Source organism: Gossypium hirsutum, chromosome D01 (genome assembly GCF_007990345.1).
Source record: "Gossypium hirsutum isolate 1008001.06 chromosome D01, Gossypium_hirsutum_v2.1, whole genome shotgun sequence".
Taxonomy (NCBI): Eukaryota; Viridiplantae; Streptophyta; class Magnoliopsida; order Malvales; family Malvaceae; genus Gossypium; species Gossypium hirsutum.
Genome location: NC_053437.1, coordinates 46,749,909 through 46,770,736, shown reverse-complemented (window position 1 = coordinate 46,770,736; position 20,828 = coordinate 46,749,909). Strand labels below are relative to the sequence as shown.

Below are 20,828 nucleotides of genomic sequence, written 5' to 3'. Positions count from 1 at the left end.
AATTTTGATAGCCTAAATAGCTAAAAGATTAGTTCAATTATAGCAAATTAGTATGAGTGAGAGTTTGGATGATAGATGCCTTATTAATGTGTTTGCAAAAAATAAAATGTGGTACTAACGAGGGTAGATTGGTTAGACACTTAAGATGGATGTTTAGACACGTTTTAAGCATGTTTAATTGTGTTTTAAATAGGTTAAATGGCTGGTAATTGGGTTGTTTAGTGTCCAAGTAAGTATGATTTGGTAAACTTGAGTTTTTAGGTACACATGGTCTATCACACGACTATGTGACCCAAGTCAGTGCGTTACACGAGCAGAGACACGGGCTGAGACACGACTGTGTTTCTCAAGTCAGTGAGTTACACGGGTAGAGACATGGGCTGGGACACGACCGTTTATCCCAATTTTGAAAGCATCACGACATGGAGCATATCAATGGCCGTCTCATCCTTGCTTCTAAGTTTTTTTTTGAAATTTTCCCTAAACTTATAAAATTGTTTCAAATTAACCCTGTATGTTTTTAGACTATTTTTAAGGTCCTATAAACTTATATTAAGGACTGTAAGAGTATTTTTACTCTGATTTTGAATGAAATAGAAAACTTAAATTAGGTGAAGTAAGTCATTCTACTAATATCATTGAAGGTAGTAGTCGGAGTATAGTTCATTACTTTGATGCTAATAATTGGAATAGTCTTGTTATGTATCCAACTTCTAGCTTTCAAGAAAGAATAAATAGTGATAAGAGTGTAGACAGTGGAAGACCAAGTTTAGCATTGTATAGCATATCTCATCATTCAGTTGTTCAAGATAATTATATGGAAAGAATAAATTAGCGTGTATTGCTCCCTGTATAATATGATGTTAATAGTCAGTTTACACCTTTGCTTATGTAGTAACTAAATATTCTGATTGGTTAGTAATGCCTGTGACCCTAATTCGATGAAGGAGGTGTGTTAGGATTTCTTGTAATTGATAACCATGTCGTAATTTTAGTGGATCAAGATGAACTTACTACCTATCAAGAGGCTATGTCAGATCTGGACTTTAAGAAATGGTTGGAGACCATGAAGTTTGAAATGCAATACATGTATAATAATCAGGTTTGGACCTTGATCTATCTACTTGAAGGTACAAAGACCCTTGGGTGCAAATAGGTTTTCAAGAAGAAAATTGACATGGATGAGAAAGTGCATGCTTACAAAGCAATGTTAGTTGCAAAAGGTTTCAAAAAAACTCATGGTATAGACTAAGATGAAACTTTTTCACCCTTAGCCATGCCTAAGTCCATTAGAATCCTCATTGCCATTGCTGCATATAATTACTATGAGATTTGGCAAATGGATGTCAAAAATGTGTTTCTCAATGGAAACTTACTTGAGGATGTGTACATGACACAACTCGAGGGTTTTGTACAACCAAAGAATTCTGGTAAAGCATGCAAGCTTCAAAGATCCATTTATGGTTCGAAGTAGGCTTCACGAAGTTGGAATCTTCGTTTTGATGAATCTGTCAAAGAGCTTGGATTTATTAAAAATAAAGATGAACCTTTTGTTTACGAGAAAATTAGTGGCAGCGCAGTTGCATTTTCGATTTTATATGTCGATGCCATTTTACTCATTGGGAATGACATTTCTACCTTGGTGAATATCAAGTCTTGGTTAGGGAAGTGTTTCTCAATGAAAGACTTAAGCAAAGCAGCCTACATCCTTGGGATAAAAATCCATAGAAATAGGTTTAAAAGGTTGATTGGTCTAAGTCTAAGTGCTTACATAGACAAAGTACTGAAAATGTTCAGTATGCAAGACTCTAAGAGAGGATTCTTGCCTATGTCTCATGGTATTAATCTAAGCAAGACTCAGTGTCCTAACACAAAAGATTAGCAAGACCACATGAGTAAAATTCCTTATGCTTCAACAATAGGATCTATCATATATGCCATGTTATGCACTAGACTAGATGTCTCTTATGCTTTAAGCATAACGAGTAGATACCAATCAGATCATAGTAAGAGTCACTGGATAACTATAGAAAACATACTTAAGTACTTAAAAAGATCTAAAGATATGTTCTTGGTGTATGGCGGTTTGGAAAATTATCTAGTTGTAAGCGGTTACACAAATGTAAACTTTCAAACCGACAAAGATGATTTCTGATCACAGTCAGGATCTGTGTTTTGTTTAAATGGTGGTGTTATTAGTTGGAAAAGTTCAAAGCAAAGAACTATTGTTGATTCTACAACTCAAGCTGGATACATATCAGCATCTGATACAGCAAAGGAAGCAGTTTGGATCAAGAAGTTCATTAGTGACCTTGGAGTGGTTCCTAGCATCACAAATCATGTTGATGTTTATTGTGACAATTATGGTGCTATTGCACAAGCTAAGGAACCTAGATCATATCAGTGATCCAAACACATTCTAATGTGTTATCATCTGATTCGAGAACATTAAGAGAGGTGATGTTAAGGTATGCAAAGTTCCAACAGATGGAAATGTTGTTGATCATTTGACTAAGTCTTTGCCACAAGCAAAGCATGATCGTCATGCTAGGTTCATAGGTATGAGATACATTAATAATTAGACCTAGTGCAAGTGGGAGGTTGTTAGTAATAGTGCTCTAGGCCTATTGTATAGACGCTTTATTTTGATTAAATGAATTTATTATTATTTTAATTTACATGTTTAATGTCTAAAAATATCCTTGAATAATGTTATTCTAAATGTCCCTAATCTGTCGTTGTTGTGGGAACAACAATGAATTAAGTTGAGTTAAGATTAGTATGGAATATGATAGGTATTTATGTCATGAATATGTGTTTGAGAAATAAATCATATTCATATGTATTTGTTGAGAATGAATATTGGACCAACCCATTTTTAGATTAATACATTGATCAAATTCATAAATTAAATCTCTAAACAGTTGTGTCATTAAATCCTTAAACCTGAAATCACTATAGTTCTCAACATTAGGAATTTTATGTTTTGACTTAATCAAACGTTTTCTTTAACTAGAAAACTATAAAAGTTATGCTTAAACATAATTAGAATCATGTAGTGAGATATGAGTGATTAAGATGGAATTTGTCCCACTTATTATAAGAGAGATATCTCTGGGCCCCTCGAAAATTGAGATTGAAAAAGGCATGGCCATGCTCGAATGAATTGATGGAGATCAATGTCATTTTTTTTGTCAGTCTAATTGCGTATCGAGAAATTAAAGATACAATGATATAAGGTTGACTTTATCCATGCCTTATACTCTATCTGGATACCATGAGACAAAAGGACTGTGTCATGAGTTGTATTTAGGTTGTCTCGGATCATGAGCTTTCATTTAACTTGGATAGTCATAATGTCTTGCTAGAGGCCACTTATGACTTGTAGGACGAAATATGATTTGGGCCTACTGCCAACGTTAATTGAACCTATAGGGTCGCACATTAAGAATGAACAAGAATGGTTAAGTTCATCGCTCTCTTTAAGTAATTTAAAATGATAAGATTATTTTCAGTTACGAGTAATAATCAGTTATTATATTGATTCGAATTTAATTTTTGGAAATTTAAATTCGTAGTCAAAATTATAACAAATAACAAATTGGTTACTATTTCCTATTCAATTCAGAAATAATAATAAAAGAGATAAAAAGGTGATTTGATATATTCTTTATCAAATAAGGAAATAGAATTTTATAATTACTTAACAAAGTTTTAGATAAATAATAATTAAAATTCAAAATCAAAAGGATTTGACATATTCCTTATCAAGCGTTACTATCTGGAAGTTTAACGAAATAAGATAATTTTTGTTATTCCCTTTTTGATTTGTACGTATTGCATGAGATCCTTGGTTGTTTATGGGATATCAATTTTATTTTTCACCGTGTTATGTTCGTATGAGATTCAAACTCTATCACGTATCCTGACAAACAGATCTTTAGCACATCTAGAAGGAAAAATCAAAATATGTATTGCTACGTGTAGATAAATTTATTTTTCCTACTAACTTTATTATCCTACATTTTGAAGTAGATAAATAGCTATCAATCATCCTGGGAACGCTTTTCTTGGCAGTCGATAAGACCTTTGTCGATGTGTAGAAGGGTGACCTCACCATGCGAGTGCAAGATGATCAGGGAACTTTTAATGTATTTAAAGCTATGAGGTTTTCGTTGCAGTTGAAAAATTTCTATAAGGTCAGAGTTAGAATCCTTGGTTATAGAATGGGAACTCAATTCTATAAAGGGCCCATTGAGCGAGTCTTAATGTCCAATCCATTAAGTGATGAAAAAGGGGAGGAATACTTAGCTTTACTAGAAGCCAATTCGAAGGGACTTGTTCCACAATCCTGATTTCATTCTTCAGAGTTGGCATTAGGTGCGCATGTTCAACTAAATACATCAATTGAAGAGCCATCTAAATTGGATCTAAAGGTACTTTTGTCTCATTTAAATATGTTTACTTCGGTAACTCTTCTACTCTGCCTGCTATAATTTCAATTGAGCTAAACGATAGTTAAGAGAAAAAATTGATTCACGTGCTGATGAAATTTAAAAAGGTGATCGGGTGGACCATATTGGATATCCGAGGTATTATTCCATCTTTTTGTATGCATAATATCATATACTAGAAGATGGGAAGAAAAGGAACAATTGATGGACAAAGAAGGTTGAAGCCAATTATGAAACAGGTGGTCAAGAAAGAAATTATCAAGTGGTTAGGTGTGGGAATTATTCACCCCATCTTTAGACAATTTATGGGTAAGTCAAATCTAGTTTGTGCCGAAGAGAGGAGGCATTGTGGTCGTGGAGAATGAGAACAATGAGTTGATACTAGCCTGAACGATTACGAAATGGAGAATCAATATGGATTTGAAAAAGCTAAACAAAGCAACTAGATGCTAGACAAACTTGTAGGGCAAGACTAATATTGTTTCTTAAATGAATACTTAGGTTAAAATTAGATCACAGTAGCCTCGTAGAATCAACACAAAATGATATTCACTTGTCCATCCGGTAAGTTTGCTTTTAAGAGAATACCTTTTGGTCTGTGCAATGCACTTGTTACTTTTCAAATATGTATGTTGACTATTTTTACTAATATGGTTGGAAAGTTTTTTGAAGTGTTATGGATGACTTCTCAGTTTTCAGAGATACTTATGATGATTGCTTAGAAAATCTGACTAAGGTACTAAGGAAATACGAAGAAACAAACCTTGTCCTAAAAGATCGCTTAGTCATCTTACCTGCCAAGCAAGATTCACATTGTGGAAGATCAACTTCTTTAAGTAAACTTAAGATGTAGTATTTCACAATTCTAGTGATTATTTCTCGGTTAATATGACCAAATCTAAAATGCCAAATGTATGTCTCAATAGAGTGAAAAATTTTAAGTCTTTTATTCGATATTTCAGTCTCAAGCAGTGCGTACATATTTGGTTTGATAAAATATAGATTATTTGACTTCATCCATTACAGATAAGATTGGGATTTCTAAAAATTGAAATTTCATTATTAAAAGTCACAATTAAGTCGTATTCATATAAATATGGAGCAAAAATTAAGTTTCTTTTGCAATTTGGTACATAAAAAATGTCTTTTAAAGTAATCTTCCTAAAATTATCAAAATAAATATGTACATCTCCCACTGTTTCAAATACCACATTTTTCTCTTCCCAGTGCGCAACGATAAACTCTTATATTTAAGATCTTTCGTCTCCTTGAACCTCTGTAGAGAAACACAAACATGATTAGTGACTTCTGAATCAACAACCCAGTGGTTTATTGAATCTTCTGCTAAAAAAGCTTCTATCATCAAGAGTTCCATACATTTTCCATTCGTAGCTAAGTATTCCTTCCATTCTTTATAGTTTAACTTGAAATGCCCTTTCTTGTTGCAGAAGAAACATTTAAACTTAGATAAGTCTGTAGACTTTCTATTTCTCTTCCTTTCCACTTGTTGTGTCCCAGAGATCTGAGCATTGCCTTTCTTAGTGACGGCTACTTTTGTTTATGCTTTTTGGATCGACTAACCGTTGTTCAACATCAACTCATAGGATTGTAGCTCCTTGAGTTGTGTAAGTGTCAGGGTTTGCCAAGGTTATATACGGCCCACAGACAAGCAAAATTCTTTGGCAAACTATTGTACACCATCTCAATTTGTGTTTTTTGGTCCAGATTGACCTCATTGTCCATAGTCTCGGTAAAGTAACCCATATGAGTAATCATATGGTCTTTGACCGAAGTGTCATGCTTTTGTTGGGCATTCATCAAGCTAGCTATGACAGACTATCGAGCGAAGGTAACTTGGCTTCCGAACATGTCTTCTAGCTTATCTAGAATCGCTTTAGCAATCTTACAGCTCTTTACTTGCGTATACAGAGTACTGGTCAGGCTTGATAGCATATAGCAACAAGCTATCTCATCAGACTCTTCCCAGCATTTTCTAGGATCAGCTTGAGTGGTCAATGGGCACTTATTATCAAGAACTATTTTAAGTTTCTCATAGCTTAGGATAATTATCATGTTCGTTTTCCATTCCCTATAGTTATTTTTTTTCAATTTTTTTTTCAGTGAGTATGTTCAATAAAGAAGTTGGTGTCATTATCAAACTAAAAATAAAACATTCATATATTAATATTTTTGTATTAATTTTTTTTAAAATGGTTTGCAACATTATAGTATGCATTAAGATGATGCGTGCGTCTTACATTAAAACTTGAAAACATTAGTAAGCCATTATAATGATAATTCCCTCACCTATTGAATCAAGCCACCATGGGGTGATCATGATCAACTAGTAAGATCATGAATTTCCATTGAATTAGTACATGAACCTAACTCCTTTAGGCATTCACACGTACTAATAATAGTGTAACGTTTGACCATCATTCTAACTTAAGTGGAGCTTTATAGGGAGTTACTTAACTAAAAGATCTTGAGTGTATAACTATCAAATCAACATCGATCGCACCATGGTTCACAAATGAGTCATTGTGGGAGAATCTCATGGAGTAGCATGCTTTGACTAGTTGTCCTCTTTTGAAGATAAAATTTCTTAATGTATCGCATGACATTACCTACCAAAGGGGCCGGTATAACTATCATATGATCATAAGAAAATTTTGCTTACTTTCTGGAAGTCTCCTCAGTGAAATCCACATGGAAACGTCTACCTTGGGAATGGTCCATTTCATGCCATCACAAGAGACCATTGATGGAGACCGTAGGCTTGTTTAGGGACCTTGTCTTACTTAATATTTTAAAAAAATGCATGTAAGGTTTTTCATTTCCGGTTTCAACCATATATGATCAATATATGCATGATAAGTACGTGTGACATTCTTTCCTAGGCTATATGACATGCTTATCTCAGGTGGTATGCTATAACAATTTTATAATATTCACATTCAGTTATTCACAAGAGTCAGCCAAATAATTTTGATTCTCCATAATTTTTATTTTAAGGGAAAACTGAAGAAGTGAGTGTGAACTGTGCAGTAGGTAGTTTCCCAGGAAAGGGAGGTGATTCTTATTTGACCACTTAAAAATTAAGCCTTTCCTTGCCAGATCCAATCCTTGACATGCACCTTTTCATTACTGTACTTCTTACAGTAATCGAATAACCTAAAAAAGTGAATGGAATAATACAACACATGTATTTTCTCATTATCACCCTTCTTATATTTGATAGATCAACTGTGGATCATCTCATACATATATATCACAATAATTGTGAAGGTAAAAGAATGATAAAAGAGAGACTGGAAAGATTCTTAATTTTTACTAATGTTATAGAAAACCTCCCTTTCATTGCGACAAACGTGGTGAGACAAGCAAACTCTAACCACGATGTCATTTTGTTGGATACTATGGGACGTAAATCTAGAGAGGAATTAAAAGACTCGAGGCTACTTTTTAAATTTAATGCTTGCTGGGCAAAAGAGAAAGAAGCCAAGGATCTTATTAAGCATGCCTGGGACAATAATGAGACTAATATCATTGAGAGTATTGAGAGGGTGCGTAGAGTGCTTGGCCCTTGGCAATATCGTCGATACAGAAGAATGAAAAGTCATATTTGTCGATTGGTTGATCAGAGCAAGAGACTTATTAATGGGCCTTATTTGGATTTTAAAGTCGACATGTTGAAAGATTCTCATACCGAGTTGAGGCGTCTTTATCCTGAAGAGGAAAGTTATTGGGAGCAAAGATCGCACATTCAATGGCTTAAAGAGGGTGATAGGAATACTTATTTTTCCATGTTCGGGCTACTAGTAGGTTAAAGAAAAATAAAATAAAGGGTTTGATGGATTCGAATGGCAATTGGGTGAGTGATACGAATAACATTTGTAGGGTTGCTTGGAATTATTTTCACCATCTCTTTAAAATAGATGCTTCTAACATGATGATAATTTTTTGAACTACATTTAAAGGAGTATCACACCAGGTATTAAAAACATGTTGGAAAGGAAAGTCATGGATGATAAAATTCTTGACGCTTTCAATCAAATGGATCCTCCTAAAGCCCTAGGCCTTGATGGTCTTTTTGGTGTATTTTTTAAAGAAAACTGAGAAGTGGTGGGTAAAAACGTCCTCCTTCCATTTTTTACGGTAATAGGGATATTTCGGGTATTAATGATATGATGGTTGTCCTCATCCCCAAGTTCAAGAATCCAAAAGATATGATTAACTTTCTGCCTATTAGTTTATGCAGGGTGATCTTCAAAATTATTTCAAAGGTTTTAGCTAATAGATTAAAGGTTGCTCTCCCTATTTCTATCAGGTAGAATCAAAGTGCTTTTGTTCCGGGTCGTATAATTCACAATAACATCCTTATTGCACATTAATTGATGCACTATTTACAGAGTTCAAAAATGGGTCGAACAAAGGTTTTGTCATCAAACTTGATTTGAGTAAGGCTTATGATCACGTCGAATGGCACTTTCGAAGGTTATTATTCCCAAACGGGGCCTTCGTCATGTGGATCCCTTCTCCTCTTATCTTTTCTTATTTTGCATGAAGGCTTTCTCAAGAATTCTCATTAATGCTCAAGATGTTGGTCATATCCGCGAAATTCGGGCTAGTCAAAATGGCCCTTAAATAAATCATTTTTCTTTGCCAATGATGCCCTTCTTTTTATTAGAAATAAAACTAAGGAGGTTGAAGCTACTATGAAGATTCTAAGAGAGTTTTTGAAAGCGTCGAGTCAACACATTAATCTCGATAAATCCATGGTGTTTTTTAGCCCTAACACTTCCAGGGACCAAAGACACTTTATGGCGATATGTTAAGTATGAGAGTTGTTGAAAATTTGGAGAATTATCTTGGCTTACCTCTTCTCGCGGGGAAAAAGAAAACAATGGTTTTGCATAATATCCTTAATCATTTTTCTTGTAGAATCAATAGTTGGTCGAAGTGGTTACTGTCCTACGGCGGTAAAGAAGTTTTCATTAAATCAAATTTACAATCACTACCGACTTACTATTTTTCATGCTCTTAGGGGCACTATGGAGGATATGCTTTCAAAGTTACATCACTTGAGGATAGGCAATATGCTTGCATAGGACAAAGTTTGTTTCCCAAAAGGCATGGGAGGGATTGGTTTTAGAGACCTAAGACTTTTTAACTTGGCACTCCTTGGTAGACAAGTTTGGAGGCTCCTTACATTTAAAGACGCCCTCTATTTTTGGGTACTTAGCTCAAAATACTTCCCAAATGGAAATCTCTTCCACCCTAAAAAAAGTAGACAAACCCTCCTATACATGGTCTAGTATTCTTACGACAGCAAATGCTCTTGAAAATGGTTTCGACTGGCAGGTAGGGGATGGAAAAAACATTAAATTTTTTTTGGATAATTGGGGTATCAAAGGGATGAATGGAGATTCCCTTTGCTAATATGGTTCTACAATCCCTAAAAAAATGGTCTGTGATCTGTGGTTAAACAACTCTCCTAATTGGAATAATGAGAGGGTACGTGAGCTCTATGGCGATTTTGTGGGGGATCAAATTTGTAATTTACCTATTATTTTTAATGGTATGAAAGACAAAATGATATGGTTTCATAACACCCATGGTTACTATACTACAAAGCCAGCTTATTCGTGGCTCCTTCTCAAGCAAACTAGTTTTGGCTCGCATAGGCTTTTCTAGAAGACAATTTGGAAGCTCAAAATTCTTCCTAAAATACATGTTTTTCCATGGAGATTAGGTCATGAGTTACTACCCAAAAATGACAAAATCTCCTCCGTTCGACATAATTTTAGATGAGAATGTTCAAGGTGTGGTGCAAGTGTAGAAATTATTATTCACACTCTAGACAGAAAAGCTTTTGAAGATTTACTAACGACACTCTAGACTAGCTGGAACAATCGCAACAATTTTGTCTTTCGTGGAAAGGAAGATGAAGCTCGAATCAAATGGGAGAGGGCAAGAACACTCAATCATGATTTTAAGATTCATAATATTGTGAATAAACCGATTATTCCTATGACCCCTACCGTTCAAAAAAGGAAAAAGTCACGGAATGGTTTCATGAAAATTAATGTGAATGATACTGCCTTAAACAACAAAATGGGTTTTGGAGTGATAATCCATGACTGTGATGATACTGTAGTGGTGGCTTTAAGTACGAGTTCATGACGACAGAATGGGCGGAGCTATATGCGTTTGAGGAGGGTATCAATATTGCTCATTCTTTTACTGTTGAAAATGCCATTTTTGAAAAAAGATTGCGCTAGTATTGTTAACAGGATCAAAAAGCGTAAATTAGACATTACAGTTATCAGTCACTGAACCAAAGAGATTCATAAAACAATGGAGTTGTTCACAAAAGTGGAAGTTAAGTGGGTCAACAGGAGCTGCAATAAAGTAGCGGATTTTATTTGTAAATTATCACTCTCAAATAATTCCAATATGTTTTTTGGAATGGATTATCCAAGGGATATCCATGATATTGTAATTTGCGATTCTTTTTAATTGAGTTTTCACCTCTAGGTCGTTTCCTATAAAAAAATACAAGAATGTCACATCTTATCAAATATTAATCAAACAAGATGATGAGAGAGATATGATCTCGGTTGACACCATAAATAGAGCAAAAACTGGCTCTTGATACCAATTGTTGGAAAAAAATCGGTTTGAAAACGATTTTCTTGCACAACAAAAAATTAAAATTTTGAAAATCAACCCGGTTTGTGATATTTATAGCAATAAACCTTAACTGACTTCATTCCTATGTTTTCAAATAAGCGGATCCTTGATGTTTTTTTGTCTTTCAACCAAACGATCTTCTCTGCTATTATTGTACCACGAATTCCTTCAAGTGTGGGCTCGAACCAATTGAATTGAAACATAGAACCGGAAAAACTTCTCTCCTTTTGGGTGAAAACAAAAATTCTCTCCTCTTTAATAGAAGTCGGTAAAATTGTTATTCTGGAAAAATATATTTAAAAGTTGATAATAAACTCTCTCTGTTTTACAGCAGAATAATAATCTCTCAAAAGTTGTGTTAATAGCTCAGTCGGTGCCATCTATTTATAGGAAGAGAAGGTAAAACCCTTGTAAAGTTGTAGAGGTTTATTTTAAATAGAAAAAAAAATCCTACTTAGTGTAGGAGAGGAGTGGACGAGTCACCCTTGTGTTTCTACTAGTGTAACACCCCTTACCCGAGACCGTTGCCGGAGTTGAGCATGGGGTGTTACTTGAGTTAACTTATCAGTTCGGGGCATAAAAATTTAGCTTTTAAAATTTATTTCACTGTTCACCATAATGTTGTGCACCTGAGCAGCAGTCACTAATTTAACTATAACTCGAGTTACAAAACTCAAAATTTAGATCCGTAAATTTTCCCTGAAAATAGACTCATATATTATCTTACCATAAAATTTTCAAAAATTTTGGTTCAGCTAATTAGTATATTTTATTCATTAAATTCTCCCATGTTTCACTGCTTGAAGGTTCTGCCCTTTATTCATAAAAAATCAATTTTCTCATCGTATGAGTTTCATATGGTGTTCTCACTTATTTCTACAGAAAATAGACTCACTAAGAAATCTAGACATATAAATTATAACTCATAATTATTTGTTTACAATTTTTAATGATTTTCTAAAGTTAGAACACGAGACTCCAAAAAATATTCTCACCCTCTCTAACCAAAATTCAAATATCTCAGAATATAAAATTCCTTTACCCACACCGTTATTTTTCTACGAAAACAGACTCGATAAGATTTAATTATGTATATCATCACTCTCTAATTCATTTTATACTATCCTTGGTGATTTTTCAAAGTCACGTCACTGCTGCTGCCCCAAAACTGTTTCATTGCAAATTTTTTTACTCTTTCATAATTTCTAGGTATAAACTATCACCTAGGCATTCATAATACCAAACATATTCTTACTTACCCATTTTAATAGCTAAACATCATCACATATTTACACATCATCCTTTAGAAATATCATAAAGACATACATTCAAAATGACTAAGTCCCTATACATGCCATAGCTCAAACATTGATCATCATAAAATATCGAGTTGTTGTTGTTGATAGTGTGAGTGCTCTCCGACGGCTTTAAGATCCCTCAATTAGCTTTGCAATACTATAAAAGAAGGAAAATAACAGAAGTAAGCATAAAGCAAAGTAAGTTTACAAGCAAATAAATAACAACATTTAACACAAATAAATATACTCAAGTGTCATGATCTCTAATTTCCTTTTTACTTAATCTCTTACTCACCTACTTGTTTACTTAGATAAGTCATGATTATAATTTACTCTTCTCTTACTGAAATGTTGGTTCTCAATTTATAGCATAATATGCTCTTAACTCTTATAACTCACCTGAATTTGTTATTTATGCTTTTACCTGAACTTTCATGCAACATAATTTGTTTACTAGCCTGTTGAGCCACATTGGAATAATAAGGATACTTGGATCTCTTTTCTGATAATAACATGCCAAAGAAATGTCCCAGACATGGTCTTACATGGGATGTTTCTTGTACTGCCAATGCCATATCCTAGATACGGTCTTACATGGGAGTTCTCATATCGGTGCCCATGCCATGTCCCAGACATGATCTTACGAGGGATCTCTCATCTCGGTGCCAACGCCATGTCCCAGACATGGTCTTACATGGGACCTCTCATAACCTCAATGATGCCAATGCCATGTCCCAGACATGGTCTTACATGGGATCTTTTTACCCAAATGTCATGACATTTGTATCCGATATATTCCTTATGTTTCAACGGGACTTTTTAACACTAATTCTCTATCATCTCATACTTGAGTCAACATTAAATAATTTCATAAAATAAATACATAATTTCTGGAAAATAGCAGCATTAATAATAATTATTTAAATATTACATTTATTTACCGTAAACTTACCTCAATACAAAATATGGCCAAATCTATCAACTTAGTCTTCAACCATTTTCTTTCTTCGGTCTAACCATAGCTTTTGTTCTTCTTGATCTATAATAGAAAATTTAGTTTATTAATACTCACATTTATCAAAACAGCCATCGACTCTAACTTTTCCAAAATAACGATTTTACCACTAAACTTTTACATATTTACAATTTTACCCTAAAGCTCCAAAATTAAACTTCATCTCATATTCTTATGTTTTATAACATGCAGAACATTTTTCCCTTCTATGGCAACATCAAATTCTCATTCTAACACTTACTTATGAACATTAGGTATTTTTACCGATTATATCGTTTTACTCGTTTTCACTTAAAATCGCTTAGCACAAATCGTTTAACATAATTTAAGACTTCATTTTCTACCATAAAACATCAAAATAAACACATTTCACCTATCGGTATTTTTCCAAATATGAACCCTAGATTAAATTATTGCTAGAATAAGCTCAATCAAGTTATTAGGGCTTCAAAACCGTAAAGAACGTTAAAAACAGAGCTTGGGATCACTTACTATGGAGCTTGGAAGCTTGAAAACCCCAACTATGGCTTCCCCCCTTGCTAATTTCGGCCAAATGAAGAAAATAAGCACAATTTGCCATCTTTTTCCCTTTTAATTCATTTTAATTACCAAATTACCAAAATGCCCCTAACTTAAAATTTTCCTATTTCACTTATCTTATGTCCATTTTTGTCCATAACTTAACCAATGGTATAATTACCATATAAAGACTTCCAATTTAGAATTTCATAACAATTGGACACCTCTAAAATGTAGAACTCAACTTTTACACTTTTTACAATTTAGTCCTTTTAACTAAATTGAGTGCCCAAACGTCGATACTTTTGGACGAAATTTTCACGAAATCATTCCATGAAATTGTAGGACATAAAAATATAGTAAAAATAAATTTTTCCTCATCGAATTTGTGGTCCCAAAACTACTGTTCCAACTAGGCCCAAAATTGAGATGTTACATTTCTCCCCATTTTAGGGAATTTCGTCCCCGAAAATCTTACCTATGAAGAGATTTGGGTACTGTTTTCACATAGCCTCTTAGGGCTCCCATGTAGCCTCATCAACCTCATGCCTATTCACAAGTGCAATACTCTTGTTCCTTAGTTGCATGATCTCTCTATCTAAAATTTTTACTGGTTCTTCAACATAAGTCATGTCTGGCTGAATCTCAACCTCTGTCGGTGAGATCACATGTGATGGATCAAAACAGTAACGAAGTAACATAGACACATGGAATACATTATGAACCTTCTCTAACTCAGTTGGCAAAGCTAACTGATATGCTAAGGGCCCAATTCTTTCAGTCACCTCGAACGGTCAAATGAAAGGTGGACTTAGTTTGTCTTTCTTGCGAAATCTGAAAATTTTCTACCACGGGGATACTTTAAAAAACACTTTTTCACCAACTTGATACTCGATCTCTTTTCTTTTTAAATCTGTATAAGACTTCTGTCTGTCTGAAGCTGCTTTTAAACAATCTCTGATAACTTTTACTTTCTCTTCCATTTCTTTGACTAAATCAACCCTGTAAATCTGATTTTCCTTAAACTCTGTCCAATACAAAGGTGTACGACACTTACGTCCATACAAAGCTTCATAAGGAGCCATCTTCAAACTTGACTGATAACTATTATTATAGGCAAACTCTACCAACGGCAAATATTTCTCGCAACTGCCTTGAAATTCTAAAACACAACATCTGAGCATATATTCAAGTAGCTGAATAACTCTCTCTAACTGGCCATCGATCTGAGGACGGAAAGCTGTACTGAAGTTCAACTTTGTACCCAAAGCTCCCTGCAATTTCCTCCAAAACCACGAAAAAAAATCTTGGATCTCTGTCTGAGATAATCAATAATGGTACCCCATGTAGTCTGACTATCTCTGAAACATATAATTCAACCAACTTGTCAAGTGAATAATCCATACGAACTGGGATAAAATGAGTTGACTTCGTTAACTTATCAATCACAACCCATACTATATCTTTCTTTTTTGGCGTCAATGGCAACCCTGTTACAAAATCCATGGTAACTCGGTCCCATTTCCACTCAGGAACTAACACAGGCTACAATAAACCTGAAGGTACCTGATGTCCGGCCTTTACTTGTTGACAGATCAAGCATCTAGAAACAAATTCTAAAATATCTCTTTTCATTCCTGCCCACCAGTACATTTTCTTTAAATCGTTATACATCTTTGTACTACCTGGATGAATAGAAAGAGAACTACTATGTGCTTCTTATAAGATCTTCCAAATAAGCTCATAATTCTTTGGTACACATACTTTGTCTCTGAACATCAAACGACCATCAGAACCGATCTGAAAATCAGACTCTACACCCGACTCGCATTGAGCTCTTTTAGCTTACAACTCACTATCATTTTTCTGAGCTTCATAGATTTCTTCGAGAAACATCGGTTTAGCCATCAACTCAGCTAAAATGGAACCACCATCAGATAAAGCCAAACTGGTATTCAAAGCTCTCAATGCAAATAAAGATTTTCTACTCAAGGCATCAGCAACAACATTTGCCTTACCCGGGTGGTAATCGATCACTAACTCATTATCTTTAATCAACTCTAGCCATCTTCTTTGCCTCAAGTTCAAATATTTTTGAGTCATCAAGTACTTCAAGCTTTTATGGTCAGTAAATATTCGGCACTTTTCACCATACAAGTAATGTCTCCAGATCGTCAACGCAAATACAATAGCAGTCAACTCTAAGTCGTGCGTCGTATACTTTTTCTCATGTGGCTTTAACTGTCTGGAAGCATATGCGATGATGTAAAACCCCAAACCCGACCTAAACATTAGGGTAGAATCTGGTGATGTCACATTGTAACACCCCTTACCCATATTCTATGCTGGAATAGGGTACAAGGCATTACCTAAATAAAGACACTTATAAACATATTAAACCGAGTTATAAAATTTCATCCAAATTAAAAACTTTCAAATTATTATCTTCGACTCGTTAATTAGGGTTTACGAGGCCCAATACATACCTATTCATATGCTCAATATATCCGTTAAATCAATCCAATATTGAAGAATCCACTTTAAGTCAGAATCAATATTAATCACAATCATAAATCCTTTCATGACATTTTCATATATCACTAACTGAACTTTGAATGTCAATTTACGAATATGTAATTCACTAACACATTCTGGTATGCACAATGTTTAATTGATGAAATCATTTAATTGAGCTAAATTTCTTATTCACTTACCATTAACCTAACCAATTTCTCGAACCAAGCTATCACACAACAATAATACATCACCTGTGCTTCATGAATTCAATGTTCGAATCTTATCACCATCAAATCCATGTCATTCGAATACTTAAAGTTTATTCAAGCATACATTATTACGTTTCATATACCAAGCATATGTCAAATTTACGAATACGTAATCAATTCATTTGTCATTTATTTTACTAGCAAATTAATCTCAAAATTCATAACATTCCATTACTTAAGATATGCCATAAAACACTCCTTTAACATAAACTAGCACCATGGCCAAATTTTCAGTATGTTATTTATTCCCCTTTTTCCGAATCACATAGCAAAATATTACAAATATGTATATATTTGAATACTATAATTATGCATCAACTTACCAACATGAGTTAATTCATGAGCCACTCATGACATCATTTCATGCCAAATATACCACACGCATATGCTATGAAACTTTATTTTCTCTCATAAGCTTACCATGACCAGTAATGCACCAATATAAGCATCACTCCTATTTCAGCATTTATCGATTATAATTAGACATTTAACCAATTATACACAATTCATTCATATACGTTATTGTCCTCCTCCTCCTCTCCATCCCACATTCTTTATGTATATAACATGCTTAAATAGCATTATACATAATTTCACTATTCACTTATATTTAAATTCAAAGCTATCTAGTCGAGTTACAGTCACTAAATTATTTTTATCTAGAGCTACAGAGCTCCAAATTAAGTTCCGTTAATTTTACCAAAAACTAGACTCACATATCTTATTACCATAAAATTTTAAAAAAAAATTTCTAATTCAATTAGTACATTTTATTCTTTCAAGTCACTCATGTTTCACTGCTCAACATCTCTAACCTCTCTTCACTAAAAATGAATTATCTCATTATACAGAATTCAAATGATATTTATGTTTATTTCATTTGAAAATAGACTCATTAAGGATTCTAAGAATATAAACTATAACTCATAATTATTTTTTTACAATTTTTAATTATTTTCAAAAATTAGAATAAGGGATTCTGAAATCAATCTGACACTGCCTCACTAAAATTCAAATATCTCAAAATATGTAACTCTTTTGCTTGCTCTATTTCTTTTATGTAAAAATATACTCATTAATATTTCATTTCATATCTTATTAACTCTCTAATTCAATTTCCACCATTTTTTGTGATTTTTCAAAGTCAAGCTATTGTTACTGTCCAAAACTGTTTAGTTGCTAATTTTAATTTTTCATAATTTCACTTTCAATCATTATTCAATTCAATTCCACACATATATTTGTCATTCAATCACACTTAATCGTTACATGATCCCATACATTTTCACTTAGTCAACTTCTCGATGAACACTTTGGAATAATAACAGATACACGGTGGATTCAACACACAGCAACCACCCTTTGTAATCAATGATATCCGGTGGGATCAGCACATAGCAACCACTTAATAATTAATGATACCGGTTCACATAGTAGCCTGCACATAGTACTACACATGTGACCATCACTATCCGATACACGTAGTAGCCTGCAGATAGTACTACACACGTGATCGAAGCTATTCGGTACGCATAGTAGCCTACAGATAGTACTACACATGTGACCTATCATTCTAGTACACGTAGTAGCCTGCACATAGTACCACACACGTGACCATCACTTTCACTTTCACATAGTGGCCTACACACAGTCCATGCCACACATGTGGTCATTTCTGTCACTTCATTTGTATCCCTTTTTATTCCGAATGTTCTATCGGGAAATTTCTCACTTTTTCTCATTTTTTCCTTTTTCACTAATCAAAGTCAATTCCTTGTCTTTCTTGACTTATAATAACAATTTTAACTTTTTTAACACTCACATTATTCAATCCAATCCAAAAATCACATTTTTGAAAAATTACATTTTTGCCTCTAAAGTTTCAAAAAATTTTGATTTTGCCCCTAGGCTCGGAAATTAAATTTTATTCCTTTTTCTTAAGTTTTATGACATGCTGAACATTTTTCCCTTATATGGCAACATCAAATTCTCACTCTAACACTTATGAACATTAGGTATTTTTATCGATTATGTCAATTTACTCGTTTTCACTTAAAATCGGCTAGCAAAAGTTATTTAACATAATTTCAAGCTTCATATTCTACCATAAAACATCAAAATAAACATATTTCACCTATGGGTATTTTTCCAAATATGAACCCTAGATTAAATTATTACTAGAATAAGCTAAATCAAATTACCAGGACTCAAAAAACGTAAAAAAAACATTAAAAACGGGGCTTGTAGTCACTTACTATGGAGCTTGGAAGCTTGAAAACCCTAAATATGGCTTCCCCCTTGCTGATTTCATTCACCATGGAGAAGATGGACAATTTTTTGGCTATTTTGGCCTTTTTAATTCTTTTAATTACTAAATGACCAAAATGCCCCCAACTTAAAATTTTCCTATTTCACTTATCTCTTGTCCATTTTTGTCCAACAAGTTAACCAATGGTCCAACTACCATTTAAGGACCTCCAATTTAAAATTTCATAACAATTGGACACTGTTAACATGTAGAACTCAACTTTTGCACTTTTTACAATTTAGTCCTTTTGACTAAATTGAGTGCCCAAACGTCAAGATTTTCGAACTAAATTTCAAGAAATCATTTTTTGAAATCGTACACCATAAAAATATAATGAAAATAATTTTTTTCTCGTCAAATTTGTGGTCCCGAAACCACTATTCCGTCTAGCCCAAAATTCGGCCTGTTACAGATGACTTTATCTTCTTGCATAAGTACACAACCCAATCTGTTCAAGGATGCATCACAGTAAATCACAAATTCCTTACCCGGTTCTGGTTGTACTAAAACATGAGCTTCAGTCAACAATGTCTTTAACTTGTCAAAACTCTACTGACAGTTTTCAGTCCATTCAAACTTGACATCTTTCTGCAACAACCTTGTCAACGGGGTAGCTATCATGGAAAATCCCTTTACAAATCGTCTGTAATAACCAGCTAATCAAAGAACGCTTCTAACCTCTGATACATTTCTAGAAGGCTTCCAATTCACAATTGCTGAAATTTTACTTAGATCAACTTTAATACCATCACCTGAGACAATGTGTCCAAGGAATCCAACTTCCCGAAGCCAGAACTCACTTTTACTAAACTTGGCATAAAGTTTATTATCTCTTAAAATCTGTAAAACAGTTCTCAAATGCTCGGCATGTTCAATCTCATCACGAGAATAAATCAGAATATCATCAATGAACACAACTACAAACTTATCCAAGTAAGGCCTAAAAATTTGGTTCATTAAGTCCATGAAAGCAGCAGGAGCATTAGTCAAGCCAAATGGCATCACAAGAAACTCATAGTGACCATACCTAGTTCGGAAAGTAGTCTTCGGAACATCTGACTCTTTAACCCTCAACTGATAATAACCGGATCTCAAATCTATCTTGGAAAACACAGTAGCTCCCTTCAATTGGTCAAACAGATCACCAATTCTAGGCAGTGGATATTTGTTCTTTATAGTTACTTTGTTAAGTTACCGATAATCTATGCATAATCTCATTGAACCGTCTTTCTTTTTCACAAAAAGCACTGATGCACCCTACGGAGAACAACTAGGCCTTGTAAAACCTTTATCAGTTAATTCCTACAACTGAGATTTCAATTCTTTCAATTCCAACGGAGCCATTCTATAATGAGCAATAGAAATAGGAGTTGTACCTGGAATCAACTCAATACCAAATTCAACTTCTCTAATAGGAGGCAAACTTGGAAATTCTTCCGGAAACACATCTAAGTACTCATGTACCACTGGCACTGATTCAATTTTCAACTCTGGATCTCTAGTGTTCAATACAAAAGTAAGATAAGCTTCACACCCTTTTCTCAAACATTTCTGAGCAGACATAATAGAAATCATAGCGAGAGAACCATTTGACTCATCTAAATCAACCTAGATAATTTCACCATTTTCACATTTCAACTCAATGTATTTCTTTCCGCAATTCACATCACATCATGGGCAGTCAACCAATCCATACCAAGAATCACATCAAACTCATCAAATGGCAATAGCATGAGATCGATCGAAAAACAG

The 20,828-nt window shown here is 34.0% G+C and overlaps 2 protein-coding genes across 2 annotated transcripts; both read left to right on the top strand.

The window, feature by feature from the left end:
* Positions 1-1,276: 1,276 nt before the first annotated feature.
* Positions 1,277-2,407, top strand: LOC121213591 (uncharacterized). Its single transcript, XM_041086385.1, has 2 exons — positions 1,277-1,470; positions 2,200-2,407. The coding sequence occupies exons 1-2, from the start codon at positions 1,277-1,279 to the stop codon at positions 2,405-2,407; spliced, it is 402 nt and encodes a 133-aa protein (XP_040942319.1).
* A 5,466-nt stretch (positions 2,408-7,873) lies between these two features.
* Positions 7,874-8,284, top strand: LOC121213590 (uncharacterized). The gene has a single exon (XM_041086384.1). It carries the CDS (start codon positions 7,874-7,876, stop codon positions 8,282-8,284), a length of 411 nt encoding a protein of 136 aa, XP_040942318.1.
* Positions 8,285-20,828: the final 12,544 nt, after the last annotated feature.

What these genes read in the sequence shown, in the direction of transcription:
- LOC121213591 (XM_041086385.1), top strand. Translation starts at nt 1,277, where the DNA reads ATGCCTAAGTCCATTAGAATCCTCATTGCCATTGCTGCATATAATTAC. An exon ending in AGATCCATTTATGGTTCGAA is followed by an intron (nt 1,471 to 2,199) that starts GTAGGCTTCACG and finishes TGGTGTTATTAG; the next exon opens with TTGGAAAAGTTCAAAGCAAA.
- LOC121213590 (XM_041086384.1), top strand. Translation starts at nt 7,874, where the DNA reads ATGGGACGTAAATCTAGAGAGGAATTAAAAGACTCGAGGCTACTTTTT.